Source organism: Tursiops truncatus, chromosome X (genome assembly GCF_011762595.2).
Source record: "Tursiops truncatus isolate mTurTru1 chromosome X, mTurTru1.mat.Y, whole genome shotgun sequence".
In the NCBI taxonomy this organism is placed as follows: Eukaryota; Metazoa; Chordata; class Mammalia; order Artiodactyla; family Delphinidae; genus Tursiops; species Tursiops truncatus.
This window is the reverse complement of record NC_047055.1, coordinates 44,271,318-44,294,413: the sequence shown is the minus strand read 5'-3', so window position 1 is coordinate 44,294,413 and position 23,096 is coordinate 44,271,318. Positions and strand designations below refer to the sequence as shown.

The following is a 23,096-nucleotide window of genomic DNA, read 5'->3' as shown; positions in this document are numbered from 1 at the left end:
CCAATTTGGTGCCTGGTGATTTTTCCATGGTTGAAGTTTTATTGGGGGTAAGCCTTGGGGTAGGAATAGAAATTGAATAGACTTTCTTGTCAAGCCACATTTCAAAAGTGGATGTGTCAAATTAGCTTTCCTTGGCCCATAATGAACAAACAGGCAATGAGCCATCTAGTGAAGACAGAGACCAAAATACCTGGGGCAAAGACCTGATCCTGGATGACAAAAAGCATCTACAGTAAGAAAGGAAAGCCATTTCACAAGTATTTTGCCTACAGTGCAATAAAGGAATAATACATGATTTTGGTATTCTTGAAATTGCTTTTTAAATTATGACTCAATTCTTCATATTTATTTCATAATAAAAGGGTTAAAGGGAAGATGACAGAAAAAATACTTCATAAATATTTGAACAGAAAGTTCAGATTTATGTTTTCCCATCCTGATGGAGTTTATTTATGGTCCTTAACCACCTTATGATAGGACAGAAATAATGTTAAATAGATTGAGAGACCCAAAGAAAATAATGATCTTGACATTTCAATGGACTTTTTGAGTATGTGGATCAACCATATGATCTAGCCCTATACAACAACTTGATTTGCTTCTCATCTGTTGTCCTATTGGCAATGTCCCTACTTATCATGGCCTATAGAACTTGCTTCATCATGAAGCAATTGGGAAAAAATTCACCTAGCAAATCACATAGAGCATAATTTTATCTTGCATACTATGTCGGGGCCTGGCTTCCACTCTTCCTCCAAAGGGATCCCATTACACCAAACTGTCTTTTGAAATGCACTTTGCTTTCCAGCTCAAATAATCTTAATTAATTTCTTCACTGATCATATGCAGTCTATTCCATACTGGACCATTTGTGCTATTGGATCATAAACTCCTAGAGAATGAAACTGCTAATTGTTCAGTGTGCTCCCTTTATATAGCCTCCATCCTCCAATGCTTTCCGAGTGTTCAGAAATATAGAAATTCTTAGTGCCAACCAGTAAAGAAAGCCCTTGACATTTACTCTCGTGATGAGTAATGAATCCCATACTACAGGTAATTATTAATAATAATAAATTTTAAAATAGACAATGACTATGAGACAACTAAAAGTTCCAAGTGGATCAGGAAAACATTATTATATTAAGAAAAGGAATAGCGCTTTTATTTCAAAGCAGATGAACAGAGCTGTCCTAAAAGAATTCTCTGACCAAAAGGCCCAGGCCAAAATAATGCTAGTAAACAACTGCTAAGAGCATGGATGTTTCCATTAATTAAGGACAACATTTTATTCTAGCGGCTACCTTGCCAATAAAATGTAAATAATGCTTTGGAAGGAGTTCAATTATCTGGTGCAGCAATGTAGTTGAAATAAATAAAAGCATCCACCTGTCACTTCTCTTCCCACCTACCCAGCCATTGCTGAGACTGAGAATGGATAAAGGTCCTGGATGTCAGAATGAAAGGGAGACTGGGTATTGAGTATCACTGAGTACCTCTTAACCAGCAAGGTAACTGGGCATGTCAGAGATTAAACCAACCATCTTACAATGACAGTAACTAAAAGTAAGCAGGAAGTTCAATCTCAGAGTAGATGGATTTAAAAAGAAAATGTTTAATATTGTGACACTGTTCAAATTAGAACATCAAGAACCTTTCGTGATACTCTTACTAAAAATAAGATCTTGAGTGTAACAGTCTTCTTTTATTGTTTCTTTTGCTTTATTGGCACAATATTAATAAGGTTTTTATTAGTCCCAGGCTCCATTCTTACGATGATTTCTAAAATCAGAAAGAATTATTCATTTCATCATTGAGCTGACCTTGGTCACCCCAGTAAAACCCGGATAAGCATAGCTAAAAAAATAACTTTTACAGTCAATAACAGAAGTAGTTGACACATTCCCAGAGCCAGACATATAGTGGGCACTCCAAAATATTGCTGAATGAATGAATAATATATATCTATGCATGGATTGTTCCTGTCTGGTTAGAATGCTGTATACCTAAGGCAAGATGAAAAAAACCTGCAAGTCATATATATAGAAACACTGTATACATATACATTACTGTGTTCAAGCAATTAAACATTTTACCTGGTATATTTTCAAGAGGCTAAACACACCTTTAAAAGATTCTATATGAGCAAAACCAGGGGAGAAATAACCACATGAATTGCAAAACAGTATATCTAGCCTGAAAGATGCTAATTCGGGTCCAGGGGGAGCTAATCAACCCCTTTGTTGAAGTAAAGATAAAACTTTTTGACAGCAAATGCTATTCTGATAAAATGGAATTTTCAATTACTCTATGAACATCTGGTTCATGCTACCATTTCTGGAGCCCAGCAGCACACTGCTTTGCAATGTCACAAAATATTCTCCATTGAGAACTCCCTATTTTGCTAAGAGATTAATTGAAATGAGTGTTTGGAAATTTAGTGAGGTGAGAGGTGAGTCGGGGGATAGGTAAGAGGATAAGGAAAGGATGTTTAGTCACTGAATCATAATTTCCTTAAAAGTCTAGAGGAAATTAAATTACACATTGTTGGTAGAGTGTTGAAAGTGTAAACGTCTTAATACACCTGTGGTTGAAACTAGAATATGCATAGTATGCAGTCTACAGAACATTTTCATGGCTAATTTGCAAGCAGTGGTTACATTAGACACAGATCAAGTTCTTCAAATCCATGTTTTACACAACAAACATGTTAAATGATATTCAGGCGATGAAACTAGCAAATAAACAAGTTTAGGAACATGCAGAAGAACCTACACTCCGAGAAATAAAGCAATCATTATATTGCATTTTGGTGATTTTAGATGTCAAAATCAGCTAGATGTTATCACAAATTTCTGTATGTTCCTTCCATTTGGTATCAATTAGCATGGGAGGGGAAACCAATTCAGTGTTGTAGTGAACTCCAAATTAGGTGCATATTACAGCAATTAGAGTCATCTTTTCAGCTGATGAATTTATAATCAATAATTAAAATCATAAGGTAAGAGATTGAGTGTGATTTGAAACAAATTAGTTGGGCTTGGGACTAGTATGTATGGTTCTAAGACATGAACCTATAAACTCTAATTTCATATCAGGACTACACATTTGAGTATGCATAATGGGATATCCAAGTCATCACAAATGGGCATGCAAAGAAGCAAGGAGACAAAAGCCTCTTAACCCAGCACTATTCAATCCAAAAATAACCCTGACAGGAAGAGATTCAATCCCAGTGAAACCCCCAATTGTGCAACAAACCCATGAGCCTCTGGCATCTCTGACCACCCTACTTTTTGGCTATCCTTCTTAGAGATTGTCTGCAGAAATTGCATAGGGAGAAATTTTTGTCCCTGCCAGAAGGTGGTAATTTTACCAAATAACTCAAATTCACGGAGGGAAAACAATGGTTAAAAGATTTGAGTGCGACTCCCCAGCTCAGCACCAAATCACATCAGGAACCAGATCAGGTGGTAAAATCTGCTGAGTGATAACACTTACTTGTTCTCAAGGCACTCTGAGAGCTATAGAGAGCAAGCATTGCAAAAAAGTGCCATATGCCAGTAGAAGTACAGGATAAAGAATGTTCCATCACCTTCTTTTCTGGGAAGCCATGACAAGAGCTACAGTATGGGGGACAAGCTGAGACATATTAATTCAAAGGCACTGCAGATGATAAATGTAATTCAGTCACCTGGCAACCAGGAAATTCAGCTCAGCCAGTTCATCAACCCACTGACCTGGTTTTAGCCTTGTCGAGAGTGATACCAGGATTGATAATAATCCAGAAAGAAGAGATTCCTGCCATTCCATCATATCTCCACCCTGACCCAGCTCACAGATGTGTTTGGTTGGGGCAATCAAAATGCAATCAGTGATTGTCTTTCAACCACTGTGCCTTAGGATAAAATGAAAAACATTTATTATATGAATCCAAGTTTGAGAAAATGCTAGAAAATGTTAATTTTTGAATCATTGCTATTGTTTGAGGTAGCAATATTCAACCCAAGTAAACTGGTGACACCACCTATGTGGCTAGCCTAGAGTTGATTGGGGATACAATTAAGTACCATTATGGAAAGCTCAGTAGTACTGGGATATCATAAGGTAGAGCCAGAGATGTAAACAAGGCCTGAATTCCCTTTGTAACTAAACTTTAATGACTCAACCAAATTGAAAAGAACAAACCCGAAGGTTGGTTCAAGGTTTAGCCACTGCTAGAATAATGGAAAAAATGAAGATACATAGATAAGAATCGAATATTGAGAAACAAAATGTAAAAGTGTTGCCAAAACAGAAGAGCAAAAAACTGTGTGTGTGTGTGTGTGTGTGTGTGTGTGTGTGTGTGTGTGTGTAATCCCCATCTTAAACATAGGAGAGTCTTGGGATAATGCCACACATTTGCTTTAGAAGTCTCATTATTACAAATCTACAGTATCTATACACAATACATCCCTTTTGTAAGAAACACTCAGAAAAATTAGCTGCAGTCCACTGGTACTATTTTCCTAGAGACATGTGACAAAAAACTAAAACAAATGTTGTTCTAGCCAGGCACAAAGTGAGAATCAATTATGACTATTTCTTTTCCTGGAGTCATTTCATTTTAGAGAGCATCTAACTAAAACCCTTCCTGATACAAATGAAAAAGCATTTCTTTGAGACACAAGACTAGTAAATGATACATATCAGTCTGTATCCTGTGACACGCTGCTAATCCTCTGGGAATCAAATAGCCTCTGTTTCAGTTATATAAATGTTTGATTTTTTTCATCTTTAGTCTTAGTAAGATTACCCAGAAAGTATAGTATCTCTGCGGATGGCACCACTCACCAATGAGAGAAGGCAGCAGTGCATAATCGGTAGTGACATATATATTATAGACTTTGACACTTGGATCTGCTGGGGAGGGGATGGACTAAACAATTTAATAGAATCTACAGTGACTAACTTTTTCTCCATAGAAAACATTTTATTTTGTGGATCTTACATTTTTTCCCCTTTGGATTCATTTACAAGACCAAAACAAAAGCATTTAATGATGTTTACAGTGAAATGAAACCAGCACATAATCACCATATTTTGTTTTCTCATCTTTAAGTCTTTTAGCAGTGGGGCTTCCAGCTGAGCTTGCGTCTAGCTTCTCTCAAGACATAGCCAAGCATTCTGAACCTTCACTGAGCCTAAACACCAAGCTGAATTCATAGTTCTTAATTGAAAAAGACAGGCTGTTTGTCCAACATGTTTGCATCAGTAAAACACTGAAAATGACATTTGTGCTCAAGTCCATCTGAACATTCTGCCTTAGCTGAACTCTGCTAATGTTTTTATACCCTGGTTTATGCTTGGCTCCTCTTGCTAAAGCATGTGTGGCTGAGTTCCCAAAAATAGACTCTTCTTCATACATGAGGATGCCGTTCCTGACTTGTGCTTTGAGGCATTTTTGACATGCACAGAATGTTACATTAAGTCAGCCATGTTTTCTTACCCTGGTCTCTCCTATGAACAATGGCATGCATTTGCATGGTAGCTAGTGGGATTTGGCATCACAGCCCCATAGACAAAATGGGAAGTTTTGTACTCTCTCCTCAGTAAAGATTATGCAATCTGTGGTCAGAGAACAGAGTCTCTTTCTGGGTAAAGTTAACCAACTTGATATGGAAATAAAACTCACCCCTTTGGTGTCATAAGTGCTGTGCTCTCTGCAACTCAACTGATCAGTCCAATTCATGTACTAAAGCAAAAAGAGGCATTTATTCCTAGTGAGAAGGCATCTGTTAATTTCCTATGTGTGCAGTGCAGTTATGATCGATGAGTATGTATACAATATGTATAGGTAGTTGGCTTTTTAAATGCCTGAACGTTATATGATCATACGGGATCCACTCATGGAGGGTGAAGAAGAGTCTGGACAGGTGTCAGGACATCTCAAAACCCTGTAGGAAAATACACTCATTACAGTAAAGTAATGCAGTGAGCCTCCAAACATCCTGGGTTCTTTGGAATCTATGGTTGCAACTTACAGCTGATCAGCCCTTACCATGGTCAGGCATCTGAGATCCCATGGAGGTCACGCTGGTGTTCAGCACATCATTGACAGCAGTGTCACAATACAGGCTTCGCTGGACATCATGCTCACTGTCGGTCTGGTCACTCTCCTCATGGCCGCTATCCTTCAGGCTGTTGCCCTCTAAGTCCTTGAAGGTGGAGCTGCTGGGTTAAAGAAAGAATGATAATTTATAACTGTGATAGATCTGATTTTTAAAACTCTTTCAGAGCCAGGATGATGTCAGCTCTGTGGTGAGGCCAACAGCAACTGGATTGTCCAACAGGGCAGGAGGAAGAGAAATTTCTGTTTAAAGATCACGGAACTTAACACTGTAGAGAGGTTCCCACTACTGGATGCTGATGCAGCTAATACTTTCATTCACTTATCTTCATTGCATCACTACTGGCGAGGCGGAAGAAGCTACAACTCTGAAACAACCACCTGCAAAAAATATCATCATTTCAGAAGGTTTTTTTCTCTTCTTACATAATCAAATTAAAATAATAACAGCTAATGTTTACTGAGGGATTACTGTGCATGAGGCACTGTTTTAAGTGCTTGACATGAGTTAACTATTTTAATAATCACAACTCTATAAGAGACAGGTGCTATTAATATTCACATTTACAGGTGAAGAAAAGAGAGGCACATGGAAGTTAAATAACTTGTCCAAGGTCACATAGCTGGTTAAAATGTAGCAGATCTAAGACCAAACCCAGGCAGTCTAGCTGCAGAGCCTGGACCCTTAAACACTATGTATACTACCCCTCCAAAGATATCTACTAACCAACTGTGAAAATGAAAGTGGAAGAAATTGAGGTAATGCAATTCAAATAGAAAGGGTTATCAGGATCAGAGAACTCAGGTCAGTTTTAACTGAGAGAGGTTGAGGGACAGAGTCAAAGAAAAAGAGGAGAGGTAAGAGCTGAGAAGAAGAGAGCCTTCGCGCATGGAAAGTAAGACAAAAGTGAGAACCAGAGAGTGAACTCTAAGGAAACTGTGAGTGTAGCTATGCTAAGAACATGGCAACTTGCAGCTCAAGACTTTGTGTGTAAATTTTTCTTGCACCTATTAAATCAATCCACCATTCAATGCACTAAGCATACTACCCAAAATCCCCACACCATTTCTCACGAAATAGAGAACAATACATTAGGTACATCCATAGAGGCCCCATCTGCTATTTCTAATACTTTGTGTGTCCTGACAGAATCTGCAGCTGTGCTCCACCATGGACCATAAATTATGCATCTGAAATACCTAGTGAATGGGGAATCCATTCCCTAGTCAGTGAGGAAGCTGCAAAGGCATACTCAAGAAAATGTGTTGTTGTCTCAACAAGGGAGAGTGGCACACTTGTGAATTAGGACAAGTCTCAACAGACCTACTCTACCTCTGAAAAGGGAGCCCTGTGGAGATGACACTGCAAACTCGCTTGATCTGCTCAACCTTGAACATCCACAGGCCTGGCTCTCTGAAGCTTTGATAAGAACATTCAGTACATACGATGAAGAGCTATGCCATGGACACAATGGCTACATTGTCAATCTCCACACTTGGTCAAAAGGAAATCACAGCAGATTTTTAACATATGACCATCCTAGATGTAGAATGCTTGCTGCCCTGAATATGAAAAGGAAAAGACCAAAAGGGCAGTAACTGGAAAGCCATAATTGTCAGAAAATGAAGGGCAGAAGGGGGTGAAGCATTGACCTGTTTGCTAATTATTTTCAGAAAGAATAACTGAGCATCAACTGTATTAAAACTAAAATCATTCAATAGGCCAACTCACTCAGCTCCTCCAAATTATGTCATGCAGCTACTCAGCCCTATGGACCCATCAGGATGCAGTCCTATTCAAAAATCAATCATCTTATGAGTCTTTTATGGTCATTAAGACCAAATGGAAACACATGCTTTAAAGTGTGTCACCACCTCTAGTTTTATGGCACAGATTTGGAGGCTTCCTGTAAATACTAATCACACAGCATGAACAGATTCAAAGTTTGTTTTTTAGAAAAAAATCTGGTCCTGCCCACATGCACCCCTGCACCTCAGGAGAAAGGAAACCTGCCTGGATAGTATTACTAGTTCCTACATTTTTATAACAAATAATTTTTTGACCTGCATTTCTGCTATCTGAAGCATGTGAAAATTTCTTTAATCCACAATGCAAAATTGTTACCTTAAACCACAGAATTCAACCCTGAATTGACTGCATTTCAGCAGTTGCTAAAACTTGCTTGAGACATACGATGGTGAGGGGTGTAGAATAAGAACAATGCAATTAACCATTCCTTAGAGCAAGGTTCTCAACCTCGGCACCATTGATATTTTGGGATGCATAATTCTTTGTTGTGGGTTGGGGGGGTGTCCTGTGCATTGTAGGATATTTAGCAGCATCCCTGGCCTCTACCCACTAGATGCCAGTAGTGCCTCTCCCAGAAGTTACAACCAAAAATGTCTCCAGACTTTGCCAAATCACTCCCAGGTGAGAACCACTGCTCTAGGTTCTTTAAACTCTATTCCTGTAGCATATTAGATTTCCTGACTGTAGTGGAAAGAGCACTGAACTTGGAGTCATTAGAACAAGTGATAATCCATAATCTGCCACTTCATCTATGGGAACCTGGGCCTGAGAGCTAATGTCTTGGTGCCTAGACTTCCTTGTCTGTAAAATGCATTTGCTGGGAATTCCCTGGCGGTCCAGTGGTTAGGATTCCATGCTTTCACTGCCAAGGGCCCAGGTTCAATCCCTTGTTGGGGAACTAAGTACATCACTGTTAATCAATTATAATCCAATTTTAAAAAAAAAGAAAGAAAAAGAAAAAACTTAAAAAAATAAAATAATAAAATGCATTTGCTAAAACCTCTTTCAAGAGGCCATTTTGAGGACTCAATGAGATAGTTCACATGAAGTACCAGGTATACACAAATGCTCAGTAAATGGTTATTGTTTAATATGATCATTACTTCCATATATGGTAATGCTTTCATTGAGTTACTATTAAATATTATGCCCATAGTCTTTTTATAGGATTGATATAGGAAATGTATATATAAATAATGTTTCTATATCTTCTATAAACTATAGTCAGACATTGTCCACTATGTTAATTTCTTCTAAAATTCAGGGACAGGAAAAAAATTCTCCTGTCAAATGTGTATCCTTCCTTTATTAAAAAATGAGAATGACACGCTCTGGTATACTTACCTTTCTGTCTTGGCTTCTCAAAAGCTTCAAGGAAAATATAATGTTTAATTGCAGTGAGTTACATGTCAGGGATCTCTATTTAGCTTCTTGTAATTGGTTTTGGATCTGTCTTTTAAATTTTTAATCATTGTTTTTATATGCATCTAAATATTATAAACCACCTCGGAGCTTTTGGTTTTTTAGGTAGAAAGAAGAGAAATAATAAAATAGTGAAGAATTGGCTACTAGGACTTAAGGGACTGGTAAGGAGAGAATAAGTCATATATTCTCTAAAGAAAAAGCAAGCAGTATTAACCCCCTCCCCCAAACCTTAGAATAGTTAACTTGTTTAAAGCTCAGTTTGTCCATCTGACAAACTAAGTACCACTTACTCTCTAAGTACCACTTTCTCTCTCTCATCCTGTAAGGACATTTAGTGGCTTAATGAATGGATTTCTGTAAGGCAGTTTAAGACAGTAAGTAAGATGCTGCAAATTGTAAAACAGCCTGGTAAACGGCCACTCACCCAAAACAAATAACAATTTATGCCAGGCATAAAAAATGCTGATTCCACTTGCTTTATTACCTGTGTACTTCTTGGTAGATGAACGACTTGTAAACCAACTTTTGTGGGACAATAAATTAGGGTTCTTTTTGCAATGGTATTGTAAATACAAATGTTTCTATTACTTGCTCTGGTGGCCAACAGAGGGACAAGTTTGTCTGAGAAAACTTAGAACAAGATTCTGCACACAATAATTACTCATAAAATTCTTGATGAATGATCATTAATAACATTCTGACCCGTATTTACCCTTTAAAATATTAGAAATCTTTCCAAAAGACAAAAAAATCTGAAAGGAAACAGGTCTTATCTTCCTAGTAGGTCACACCACATACCCAGGAAATACCTTCTGAGAATGAGAAAAGAGTGAAAGTCAAAAGAGAAGGGAAACTATATTTAAGAAACATAAGGAAGATCCCAGAGTGGTTCCTAGACCACCTGTATCACAATCACCTTGGGAATCTGTGAAAACTGGAGATTCTCCAGGGATGGAGCTAGAGACTCTGCATTTAACAAGCCTCCCAGGAGATTCTAATGCACATAAAAGGACAGAAATTGCAGGTTTAAGGGAACATTTAATGCTAGTTTTCAATGGAAAAATGCTGAGGCGTTTTTTTCAACTTTTTTCCTCCATTCCTTCAATAAACATGTACCAGCATTTGTTATAGACAAGGCACCATACCAGGTGCTGCAAAACCCCAGGACAATTTGGGTGGAAAAGGAAAGCACTACGCATGGTTTAGGAGCCAATGCTCATTTTTTTCCCCACACTGCTTCAGTACCATGTTCATTTCCTGTTTTATTTTCTTTGAGCTATAGCCACATGCACTGCTTGATATTGCTCAAAAAGCACTGCAGAAGCAGGTATCAGACAGCAGCACAGAAAACTGGCATGAGGAAAGAGTGTTGCAGCAGGGACAAAGTAGCACTGCTGGCTTTCCTTGCTGAGATGACAGCAAGGAAACAAACATAGCAGGAAGGAAATCTATCCAGAAAAAAATCCTAACTGTCTTGGCTTGTTAATCTGGACTCTGACATAAACCTTGGGTATACCTGCAGGTTACAGGTGACGTTCTGAAAAAAAAAAAAACTACAGAAATATATTGCTAGATTACTCAGTGCAGAAGATTATGGGCGAATGTGCCATATATCTTCCGTTACCCTTCCAGATCTACTCTTCACCCTTCTCAACCTTGATTTGTGCTAGGAGAACCCCCTTGCCCTCTGGCTTTCCTTTGGTTTACCCTAGGTAGACAGATGAGAGAATAAAAGGAGTCTGAGTGTAAGACAGTTAACAACTGCTGGAGAATGCTAAAAAGAAGGGTCCAAGAAGCATCCTTGGATGGGTAGAAAGTGAATAGAGGAAGAAAAAATGGATAGGAAAAGAAGTTCTCAAGGTTGGCCTGAAATTGGATTGGCATTTAAAGAAACAAGGACTTGATAATAAAGTTAAAACTGATAATCAGATTCAGAATGTCCTGGTCAGGAGCTTTTTCCATGCATGTAAATGGATCCTCAAGAAACCACATACAGCGAAACACCTTTCAAACATCACTGTGAGCTATTTGAACATGGTTTGTGTGGTTTTATCACCTAGTCACTACTCTCTTAACATTTTCCACACATTTTACATTTAAAATAGTTAGTCCCCCCAAAAAGCATAGCACACAAGATTCCCTGTGTCTTTCCAGGTATTGTGCTTTGTCTAAATTCAATTGATCCTATAAATTCCAAGGCCTTTGTGGTTTTCTAAAGCCCTCAGGGTTCCAAAAACAGAACCTGGCAAAAATGCATGTGTCCCTGAGCTTTCAGATGTTTCCTCTTAATCAAGGTTGTCCCTGGTAAAAAGCCACTATCTTTGATTTCAGGCAACATCAGGAGATTTTTCCACTGAGATCCTATTGAGTCCAGGTTGTGCCTTTTGTGTGTCTGTGTGTGCAAACAAAAACATATAAAGTAATTAATCAAAATCAGAAGTTCAAGTGAGTCCCAAAGCTGCTGTGGAAATACATGTGTCCCGACAGCTAAATGTTCGAACATAAGTTTTCATCTCATCAGTTTGCCTTGTGCATTGGATATTCAGGTCTGACCTAAGACGGTGAGGGTCCCCAGGAGTCTTAGCTTTCTGCCATGCTATGAAAATCAGGCTTATGCTATTAGTTTAACCTGGTCGTAGAATCCCCGGGTACCCAGAGCTAGCCCAAGGGATCTATGAGGATAAGGTAAGTCACTGTTTTTACCAGAAGTTTAAAAAAGGAGCTATGAAATAACAGTTCTGAAGCAGAAAGAAAGCAAATTTCTGCTGTGGTTACTCTAATAAGTGCACAAAAAAGAGGGCTTTTTCCCTCCTAATAGATCAGTCGGATAATTTTGAATTCCTCCCCTTCTGCTTTTATTCTGTAGGCCAAGAAAATATTCAAAATGGATTCCTCCTAACCCCTCAAAAACTTCCAAACAATGCTATGACTGTTAATACTGGGCTATCCATTTTCAGATAATTAACGATCGACACTTAAGGTCACAAGCGATTCCAGACCAATACAGATAAACCTAGCATGTTTTCAGGGTTACTGCAGCATCGTGAATTAAATTAGATCTGAATTAAAGTTGTTTGTACAACAAACTAGTTTATTCCTTGAATCCTACACTTCTGGTGATGTAAATTTATGGAATTAGAGCCAGCAAATAATAGAATTTTCAGATCTTCTCTACTGCAGCTCTAACATACCCTGCTTGCTTCTCTATTTCATTTCTATTATTTTAACAATCACACACAGAGTTCAATTTTAGCTGCAGAATAACCACTGGACCATTCAAGAGGATATCTGCATCAAACAGTAATAAAGGCATCATCTGAATGGTCAGTACCAATTTTTCTGCACAAGTTCTCTCCTTAGAGGACTCCCTGAACCCCTTGTCTTGCCTGCCTTGGGCACCTCAGTGCCCACCGCACCAGATAGAAATCTTCCTTGGCAGTATTCAGCTCTGTATTCACATACGTTGTGGCTCCATGGATAACTGAGTTATGACCAACCATTCACACAAATCTCAACTTTGAACGCTTCATTTGAAATACTTCTATTTCAAGATTTACTGAATTAGGCAAATACCTTTTCTTTCCCTCTCTCATCTATAAAGTTTTTTAAAGATAAGGAATTAGTTTATCTGTCATTAAAATAGCCTTAAAATGATTTCAAAGTTGTCAAAATAACAGCCATGCTGAAATTCACTAGAAGTTCCACAGGAGAAAATTTTAATATTAGATTTCTTAATCATCACATAAAGCTGTATTTTAATATGACCCCAATTTTTTTTATTTTGTTAATTATTTCTGTATACAGTTATGTAAATAAACATGATAAAATGTCGACAGTGATTCTAGGTGGCGGAATTACCAGTGATTTTTACTTAGTTTTTTTTAATGCTTTTCTGAATTTTCCTAATTTTCTACAATAAACAGATGGGTATTTTCATTTCAAAATCTGAAAACGGCACCATTAAAAATACTTAATCTTTTTGCTTTTTATATTAAATCAAGCTTAGTTGTAGAAATAGGCAAGCAAACCAACATACCTTTTGATTAAATGGGCTCGGCTGTTCACGTAGTTGGAGTCAAAAGAATAGTTTTCAGTCTGCAGTGGGGGGAAAAAAAGATTAAAAAGGTTACAGAGATGACTCATGAAAAGAGCTAAACTCTCCTGCTTAGGAGGAATTTTTCTACTGGGCAAGAGGCAATGAATGAATCAGAAACCAAGGCCATAGTGGTGCAACAGCCTGACGAATGCCTGCCACCTCCTTGGGGCCCTGGGGGCTCTGTGGAGGCAGCTCTCCCAGGCAGATGAAGATGAACTTGACACAAACATCCCCTAGAATATGCCTGGCTACTGACCATGCAACCACTTAGGGAAGATACAGCATGACCCAAAATCTTTACAGAAACTAATTGCTTCCCATTCCCCAGTGGACACAATTCTGTGCCCATCAAATTGACTGGAAGTTCAAAGGTATTTTTATTAGTAGTAGATAATTAACATGTTAAAATATGTATTCCATAGATATGGAAATGCAAGCAAGGTAATCACTGTGGATTTAAACTGCACTTCCCTTTGTTTTAAGACATTTTGCTCAGCACTGGTTATACAGGAAGGCCTTCGTTTTATCACAGACATAAAGGCAAACAAGTATTATGCCTAAAACGGGATGAAGGGCAGTCCACAGGGGGTGCCAAAGCCTTTCATGTGAAACATGAAGTTTGCAAGCAAACCTATCATAGCACGTTCCTATCATTAAAACACCACTGTCTAATCTGGTTACAGCAGACTGCCTGAACAATGGTTTTACAAAAGCAAATGCAGAATACCTGCCAGATGAAAGAGATGGGCTAACAGCTGATGAGCATCCAGAGGTTGGGGGTGGATTGAAGGGGGGGCAGCCTTAGAAGGGGGAACACAGGGAAAAGTCAACACTGAAGTAACTGAAAGTCCAGTAAAGTGGATCTTACCTCTAACACTAAAGTACTACTCTCCTTGAACCATTGTATAAACTGAAAAATGTCCAAACACATCTCCTCCACTCTCCTGCCAGTCTACCAGAAATTCTCACCATTCTCACCATTCCTTAGGGCCTTCTGAAATCACTTCAACTGAAAGTGCCTGGGAAAGGAAACACAATAGCTGTCGAGCTAACAAAATAGTACATTCCTTTCCGATGACTACTGTCGCTAGGCTCTTAGATGCAGCTTTATGTTTCAAGGAGCTCAGAATTTGGTAGAGGGGAAAACAGGACAGGTGATAGCAGATCTAACTACCACATGAGCACCAAACAGCCAATAGTCAGGATAGGGACCCTAAGTATCTAGAGTAAGTGGGGATGGGGGTGGCGAGTAGGTGAGAGAAAGAAGGAAGAACGTATGGAGAAGAAAACTAAATCCCATCACTGCCCTGTACTTACTCAGGCATGCCCATGCCCTCCACATGCCCCTTATTTGAAGATGAGCTGTATAATATCCACCCACACTGCTTGTATCTAGAGGATAAAATCCCCTTTAATGAAAACCACAAGTAAGTTTTTGTTCTGTTGGAAGGAATGGATTGGGAGAGTGAAAATCAAAAGGGTTAGTTCATTTCTAATTTGTTCATAAGAAAATGGAGGCTGAAATTGTTGCAAACATAATTACAGAAGGAGGAAGCAAACTTGAAGGTGCATGGGGAATACAATGCTGGAAGAGGTTGTCCATCAGTCAGTCAACCAACAAACACTTCTTGAACTGATTTTTATACAAACATAAAATGCAAAAATGGTGTTGGGTAAATGTGCTTTTCTATGATATTCAGTACAATATATAATTTAATAAGTGGAAATCTCCTAACCGCCCCCCCAAAAGCATTCTATCCAAATAAAACAGGGAATTGATTAAGCACTCAGGAGTTTAATTATTAGTTTGTACAACCGGGACAAATTACTTAATTTCTATGTGTCTCATTTTACTCCTCTATAAAATAGGCATAATGGAACACAAATCCAAAGGGGAATTTCAAGTGCATTTATCATGACTCATTGTGGGAATGATGGAAACCCTTATCCTCTGCTTTCTACAGAACCTGGATCCCTGAGTAGGAGCAGGGATTTGACCACATTCGGGCAATAAAAGAGTAACGTGCATACATTCCATCTCAGCCTCCAAACTTCCTAAATCATTTTTTCAAGAAAGTTAATAGATAGAGAAACAGATGTAAAAGAAAAGAGGATACTGGCTTTGCAGGGAAAGCATGAGCAACATCCCAAGATATTGTCATGTTAAAGAAGCCAGTTTTCAAGTAGAATATTTTACATAGACTTGCATATGAGGGTGTCCAATCTGTGTGCACTGTGCATCAAATATGGAGCCCTGTGGAGATGTGACCTCCAGGCACGGTGCCAGAACTCTGGGCAAATAAGCAAAACCATACAAATTTATCCCTGGTGACTGTACTACTTCTTGGTCCTAATGGAATAATATATCTCACCTTGAGGATTCCCACTCACAGGCACTGAGTTAAAAGAGGACACAGGTCTAAAAGGCTTGCTTATGGAAACCTTAACAATTCTCTTTCCCTTGCTGTGATATACAGATGGGTTAACCTGGGCAGAAAAGCCAGCCATGATCTGCCACTGTAGGTAGGAGAGTATCATTGAAGCTTATCACCTTCCTATCTTTCTCCTTTTTCTTAGTCTAAAAGAGTAAACCCCCCTCCCATTCTCGTGGGTCCTGGCCTTCAAATGTAAATACTCCATTCCCCAAACCAGCACCAACCATAATGGACAGATGGCCCATGCTGCATCCTCATGCAATTAGAAGTACTGTTCATGAGGCAGGTTACTAGAACTGATTTTCCCATAATGGATGGTACTATACTGAGTCATCCATTGTCTTTTGCCTCTTTAATCAGTATCAGGTTTCTTTGTGAGGCAGCTTGGTTAGCGTTATGGAAACAACGTATGCAACAGAATTATTCTAATTGGGTAGGATACACTATTCTGGCCTCATTAGAACTATAATCCAAACAACTGAGCTAACTGGCCATAGATGGCCTTTTATGGGTCAGGGTATACTAACATCAAGTGTTCTTGCTCATACCGATTCAAGGCGTGTGCTCAAACCCAACTGTGCACTGAAAGAGTAAATTTTTTTCACACTTCAGGTAGAGCAAACAATGAGACTCAGACCACCCTGAAGAAGGAAATAATCTTTTCTTAATGAATAGTTTGCATGCCTTAAGCCGGTGATTCTCAGCCCTAACTGCACATTAGAATCAACTAGGGAATTTTTTTTTAATACTGTTGTGAAGGTCCCACTCCAAGAGATTCTGAGGTAATTGGCATGGAATGGGGCCCAGGCATTAGTATTTTTTTTAAAAGCTTCCCAGGTAATTCTAACAGACATCCAGAGTGGAGAACTCTCCTGAGCAAAAGATGGGCCACAGGCTTTGACTTGATGTGCTGTGTTTTCTAAGGCAAGCTCAGCTGTTTAGAAGATGGATCTCTTTTGTCAGATTATCTGCCAAGGTGATCTCAATAGAAGATAAAGAATGACAACAGAAATACACTTTTTAAGAAATAAAAGAAGAGCTTTTCTTTTTTGCATGAATGTATTGGCTCCTGGTTAGCCTTATTTAATCAAAATTTGCTTGACATTATTCCAATCCCCTCTCTAAGTATTCTAAATGGCAAATAACATAAAACATTTGAGAGGGGAAATTTTCTCTAAATGTCACATTAATTTCACTAGGAAATGTCCCCATCTCTAATGAGACAGCCAAGTTAACACAGGAACACAACAAAGAGACAAGAATATTTGTTTCTGAAAAACCTAAATCTTGACATTAGAAAAAAAAATGGGTCTAGAGCAAACTTTTATTTTCTGTCTCAGTGGTAAATAAGAGTCACTTTCCTATCATTTAATATATTTCTCCCAAATCCCTTCTCTAATTAGAATTCCTTATCCTAGGATTCACTGAGAGCAGACTTCTCACTTTGTTTAGGTTTAATAAAATCTTGATTTTCTGAAAACCTAAAGAATAAATACTTCTGGATAGCAGAGGGGTTTTTTTTGGGTTTTTTTGTTTGTTTGTTTGTTTGTTTTTGCAGTACGCGGGCCTCTCACTGTTGTGGCCTCTCCCGTTGCAGAGCACAGGCTCCGGACGCGCAGGCTCCGCGGCCATGGCTCACAGGCCTAGCTGCTCCGCTGCATGTGGGATCCTCCCGGACCTGGGCACGAACCCGTGTCCCCTGCATTGGCAGGCGGATTCTCAACCACTGCGCCACCAGGGAAGCCTGGGAAGCCCCTGGATAGCACAGTTTTTTAGATAGCTTAGTGCTTTCTCCTCTAAGGACTAAAACTTTGATTTAAAATCCTACCCATTCTGCCTTCTTTTTGAACGTTATCACACAGTTCCTTATTGGTTCCTTAGAAGAACCTTTCTAAACATAAATCACTGTACCATGCAGGTTTTGCCTGTACACTCACTGACCCCAAAGCACTGTGTTTTTTGAGTTCTTACCTTTAATTTTTAACATATGTCTCCCACCAACTTGCTATAAAACACTCAATATTGTTACTTCTCAGTACTATTAGTATATCAAAAGCAGCTCCTCTTCTGTTTCAAGTTTGATATTTCCACTCTGCTGTCTTGGAAACTATATAATTATTAGAACAGTCTAGAAAATGAGAGTTAAGTTCTGGGTAGAGAGCTGAGATGTTTTTCTGAGAGGGAAATGACGTGATCTTTACTATAGGGACTTCTGTGTAATGTTTTGGGTTTTGTTGTTGTTTGTTTTTTTACCTGCTCAGGAGCCTTCTTTGCTAACTACTTTCTACTCGCAGCTCCTTTCTGGATATGGGAGGTTTCTAGAGAGACTTTGGGGTGGGTAGTATGTTATTATGTTAATGAGTCTGGCACATCTGAAGTCAAATACTTCCACTTTGTCAGGCCCCCAAGGTACCAGAATGCCCTACTTTAACTGTCATTTTGCATTACTTTCACAGTTCACTAAGTTGTGCCCTAGTCTCTGGAAGAGTGACTGCGACTCTCTCAGCACCACATTTATCACCAGGAGAGACTTCAGCCCTAAGGAGAAACAAGCCCAATAAATGCAGATATCCAGGACTAGAATATTTGCCCAGCGGCACAAATCCCCAGGTCATGCTACAAAGTTAAAGAAGGTTACAGATGCTGAGATGAAAACAAGAGATTCATCAAACCTTAAGGTTTTCATTTGAAAATGAACAGCCATTTTAAATTACACTTTAAAAGTCCCATCAAACTGAAAAGCATTATAACTGCGATCTGCTAACTAATTCTTTTTAATTTTTCACTCAGTCATCTTATCAAAACAAATAGGAAAACTGGAATCCTAAATCAGATGCACAGCAAAATGATTTTTAAATGCTGGTTCTTGATCAATAATGATAAGATGCATAACCTTTTTCTAAAAGCGATTGCTGCTTTAGATGTTCAAATGGCATCTCCTCACAAAGGCGTTTTTAGAAAATGAATTGAAAATGACTTTTTCCTCCTTACTATCCTCAACACATAAAAATTAAAATGTAAATTCTATATAAAAACAAAGTCAACATGCCTCCAGTTAGAATGTATATTCAAAGACATCCATCCAGACAACAAAAGCTGGAGGAGGAATTAGTAAAGATGGAATAAAAGGCACCATCCCCAGAGCTGCCATCACTAGAAAGCTCATATTTACCCTGAACTGGAAAACAAGCTAAATAAACTTCCACTAGCCATGCCTATGTACACACCAGCACTAATTCTCATGCACACACACACGCGGTTTGACGATAGTAAGCAAGGTGGTGTAGTGGGGTGACCTGAATTCCCTCCTCATGTTTGTCACTGACTCGTTGATGGCCTTGAATAAATCACTTGATTCCTCTTGAAGCCTTAATTTATCTATCTAGGAAATGAAGAGAATAACCCAAATGATGCCAATGTTCCCTTCGAGCCCCCTCAAATTGTAGGATTCTAAAACAAAATGGGTCTTGTTCACGCACTGATTCATCTATTCATTCATCCATTCAAAACACATGCACCAAACCCTGAGGATGAAAAAAAAGATATAGGCTGTACCGGTAAGGAGGTCACAAATTGATAGACCTCTTGCTGGGGATGGTTAAAATGTCAGCCATTCAGAAAAACATGAAACACACACACACAGAGGCACATACACCTGCAGACACATGCATATACTTGTACAGAGGCTATGGAGTGCAACTTTGGGAATTACACTGCAACTTTATGGAACTAAGTAGCATCCTAGTGGCTTGATGGTAGTAGGTGATGCACATAGGCGGATTTGGCCTTTATATTTGTTACATGTACAAACCCATATCACAAGTACAAACCACATCCCTCTCCTATCAAATGAGTTATAAAACTTATGAAGTTCTTAGAAATAGCATGTGTATACGTCCTTTTGGCTCTACTTCAACAGCTTTCATCACCTTGTGACACTACTTCTTCAGTTCCATTTGCCTTTTCCTCTAGCCCATTTTGCAAAACGTTATGTGGATAATATTCCTCACCCACTATTTTCATCACAGCATTTCTCTTTGCAAGGCCTCAAAGAACCCTTTCAGTGGTTCCTTGTTACATTTAGCACTAAATCTAAATTAAATCTTTAGCTAAGCAGTCATCCAACACAAGTCCTCTATTTCTCTCATATCTTATTTCCTTCATTTCTAATATGTCTACATCCCTGATCATCCCACATAGCTTAGCATGTTCTCAGCACTTAGTGTACAGACTGTGTGATGTAGTTATGAATTTCCTCAGGTTCTATGATTACTTCAGTGTGTAGCATGTCAGTTCATCCTCCAACTGGATTGGAAGCTTTCATTTGAAGTGTCACTGCCACAATGCTGGACACTTAGCAAGTACTCATGTAATGAATCCATCAATGAAAGACCAGAGAATAAATGGAAGAGGTTTAGAATGAAGCTTCTTATTGCAGTTAAAGCAGGTGACCAATTCTATTAGTCCAAGGTGGTCTTGTTTCTTCAGAAAGTATCTATTCTGCCCACTGTCTTCTGTAGTTACAGTTTGTTTTCTCTCCTCACTTTCAACTATGACCTTATAAATACACAGTAGTCTGGATATAACTGCCAAGGATAAGATGCCACAGTTAGGTGCTTCCTGCCCATCATCCATCAGTCCTGCCATATCTCTGGGTATGGCAGTAGTGACACATGATACTGTTTCCAAACCAGGGGTAGATAAAATTCCTGTGATAAGGCTTTGCCTTATCTGTAGACTTCTGAGCCACAGATTGACAGCGTGGCAGCTACTTTTCTGCATGTGGAAGGGAACTCTAGGATTCCAATGGCTTTCAGGACAGGGCTATCAGTGGTAAACACAGCCCATTTAGTTAACATCCAAGTCAAGTTGAAAGAGTTCCCCTCTTGGTGGCCTTTTGTCATCACTGCTAAAATTCCACTGGCACCATTGATGTGGCCAGACTACATAGAGGTGACAAAGGCAGCTTAGGGAAATCACTTTTCTCCACCCTCATCTTTTATTGGGTCAAAGTTGTGACTTTAGAAGAGCAACCCAGTGCAAATTTTACTACAAAGGCCTCCTTGAGAAACCTAGCAGCTTTCTTCAGGAATCCATGTAATTCAGAGGCAAAGAGCCTACTGAATGACCAGGCTAAGCACCACCCCATTATATAGATAAGAACAGGCTTCTGAATAAGGCTCTGGGACCATTTTCTAAGTCCTCTGTGGGGCACAGTGCACTTTAAAATAATATCTGCTTATAAAAAGCTCTGAGGAACCAGTTAATGCCTATTCTACACAGGAATGCAAAATCAACAAGACTTCGGTGTGGATACAAGTAGTTTAAATAAAATGACTAACCCAATCACATGAGTCATACTATCTCATCCCACATAAACAAAATTCAACCTGAGAAGTAAATAGCTATCAACCACATTCACCAATGGAACAAACCCTGAAGACCAATCACCATCCCCAAATACGTAACTACAACACATTAAAGCTATTTTGCAGGCTCAGAGTGCCTTTCATCCCCAAATATTAAAGTACTTTACAAGCAGGTGCCAATTGTTACTCTCCCCCTTAAACAGCCAAGAAAACAAACACACAGGTTAAGTGCTACAGCCACGTTAAATACTGACTCAGCTAGAACAAGTCACAAAAACAAGAAAAATCCCCAGGAACACTGTTCTTGGCATTACCTACTACCGAGATGGAAAGAAAACACAAGATGGAAACATCAGGGAAGTGATTAGCCGGCTTTATACCTATTTTTCTCTGAATGACTTTCTTGGCTACTTTCAGTGAGTGGGTCAGGAGAGTATAGTGTAGCAGATAGACAAAAGAAAAATTTGGCACACACTAACTGGAGAAAGTTCTCCAGACCTAGATGGAGGACCCAGTCACATAGCCCAAAGGATCCAGGAATGAGCCACTTTCTTCCCTGCAACCTTGGTGACCATTTCAATTGTCCTTTAGAGGCATTTACAACCATCTTTACAAGGTGACCTAAGATGACTAGTGATGACTTATGGGGTAGCTTCAACTTCAGAAGCTATGATTTGGTAAAGCTGGTCTAACTGACAGTTAGAAACCAATATAAGATGTCCCACAAGCAATGGCCCATGGATCCACCGTATGAGCTCTCCTGAATCCAGCCTATCTTTAAGCCCTCCTGGCTTAGAGAAGGTCCAGCACTCTGAGCTGGTACATTTCTGCTAAATTCTATTTCATTGGTCTCAATTCTCTACTACTTAGCAGCTACAGAGCCTTGACTGCCTGCAGAGTACAATTTCTATTGAGCAAGCCTTGCCAGCCGAAAAACTTTCATAATATTTGGAGGGAAAGCAGTGTGTGGCCCTGTGCCTGTGGGCCAAAACAACACCCCCAAATCCAGTTCCAGCCCCAATCTCATTATTTATATTATACATCACTTAAAACCCAGTTGTCTCCACAAGCTTATTTAAGCGTGAAGGAGTAACAGCCTTTGGCATACCATTCTTAATTCATTTCCCTTGTATTGGCTTGTTGCTCAAGCCAGTAATGTGTGATCATGCTGACAAAAAAAACCGAGTTATATACCATCTTAGAAATAGTGAATGTGTTAGCTTCTAATATTAATGTTTTCTAATTAGATGCAACTCAATAGATCGTTTTCTTGTTTGTCGTCAATGAAATCCTCCATAGTCCTCTTTTGGTGTAGCTATTTTGATTACCACCATGGCAAACACAGGGGTGTCTCAGTTCACTGGGATGCATAGAGGAAAGGGTGTGCACACACAGCATCCACTACCAAAATATAAACAGATTATTTATTTCTGATCTTAAGTACTAATTTCAAATTTAATGAGGCACAATAAACATTTCTCAAAATCAGACTCCATCGGTTGCTTAACATTGGCAACCCTCTAATTATGACTGGAGTTTAAATAAAGGCATTTGGTTTTGTTGAAATTATTAGGCACTGAAGGAAATCCACAGTAACCTCCAATTTCTAGTGACTTAAAACAAGCATTGCAGCAAATCAGTGTTGGAGACAAGACAGAGCTTACACTTCGGCATCACCTTATGAAGCATCAATGAGAAACAATAGGAAGAGGACTGATTCAAGGAAGTAATGGAAATGTTTACTCATTCTTTCAAAACCCCTACCTGTCCTCCCAAATCCTAACAGATCTTGTTTTATGCCAGGGTGGGGGTGGTGAGGGTAGGCTGGAATTTGACCTGATTTTTTAAACAGAGA

The 23,096-nt window shown here is 39.0% G+C and overlaps 1 protein-coding gene across 3 annotated transcripts in view; it reads right to left on the bottom strand.

Moving 5' to 3' along the window:
- The window catches only part of PCDH19 (protocadherin 19), a 115,292-nt gene that overhangs the window by 41,818 nt on the left and 50,378 nt on the right, over positions 1-23,096 (bottom strand). For 2 of the 3 annotated variants that reach the window (XM_073799680.1, XM_073799681.1), the window contains 2 exons: positions 13,378-13,436; positions 6,038-6,210 (listed from right to left, as the gene is read on the bottom strand). In XM_073799680.1, the coding sequence (XP_073655781.1) occupies positions 6,038-6,210; positions 13,378-13,436 (232 nt within the window). The remainder of the gene's footprint in view (positions 1-6,037; positions 6,211-13,377; positions 13,437-23,096) is intronic. The other variant, XM_073799679.1, reaches the window with a different exon arrangement.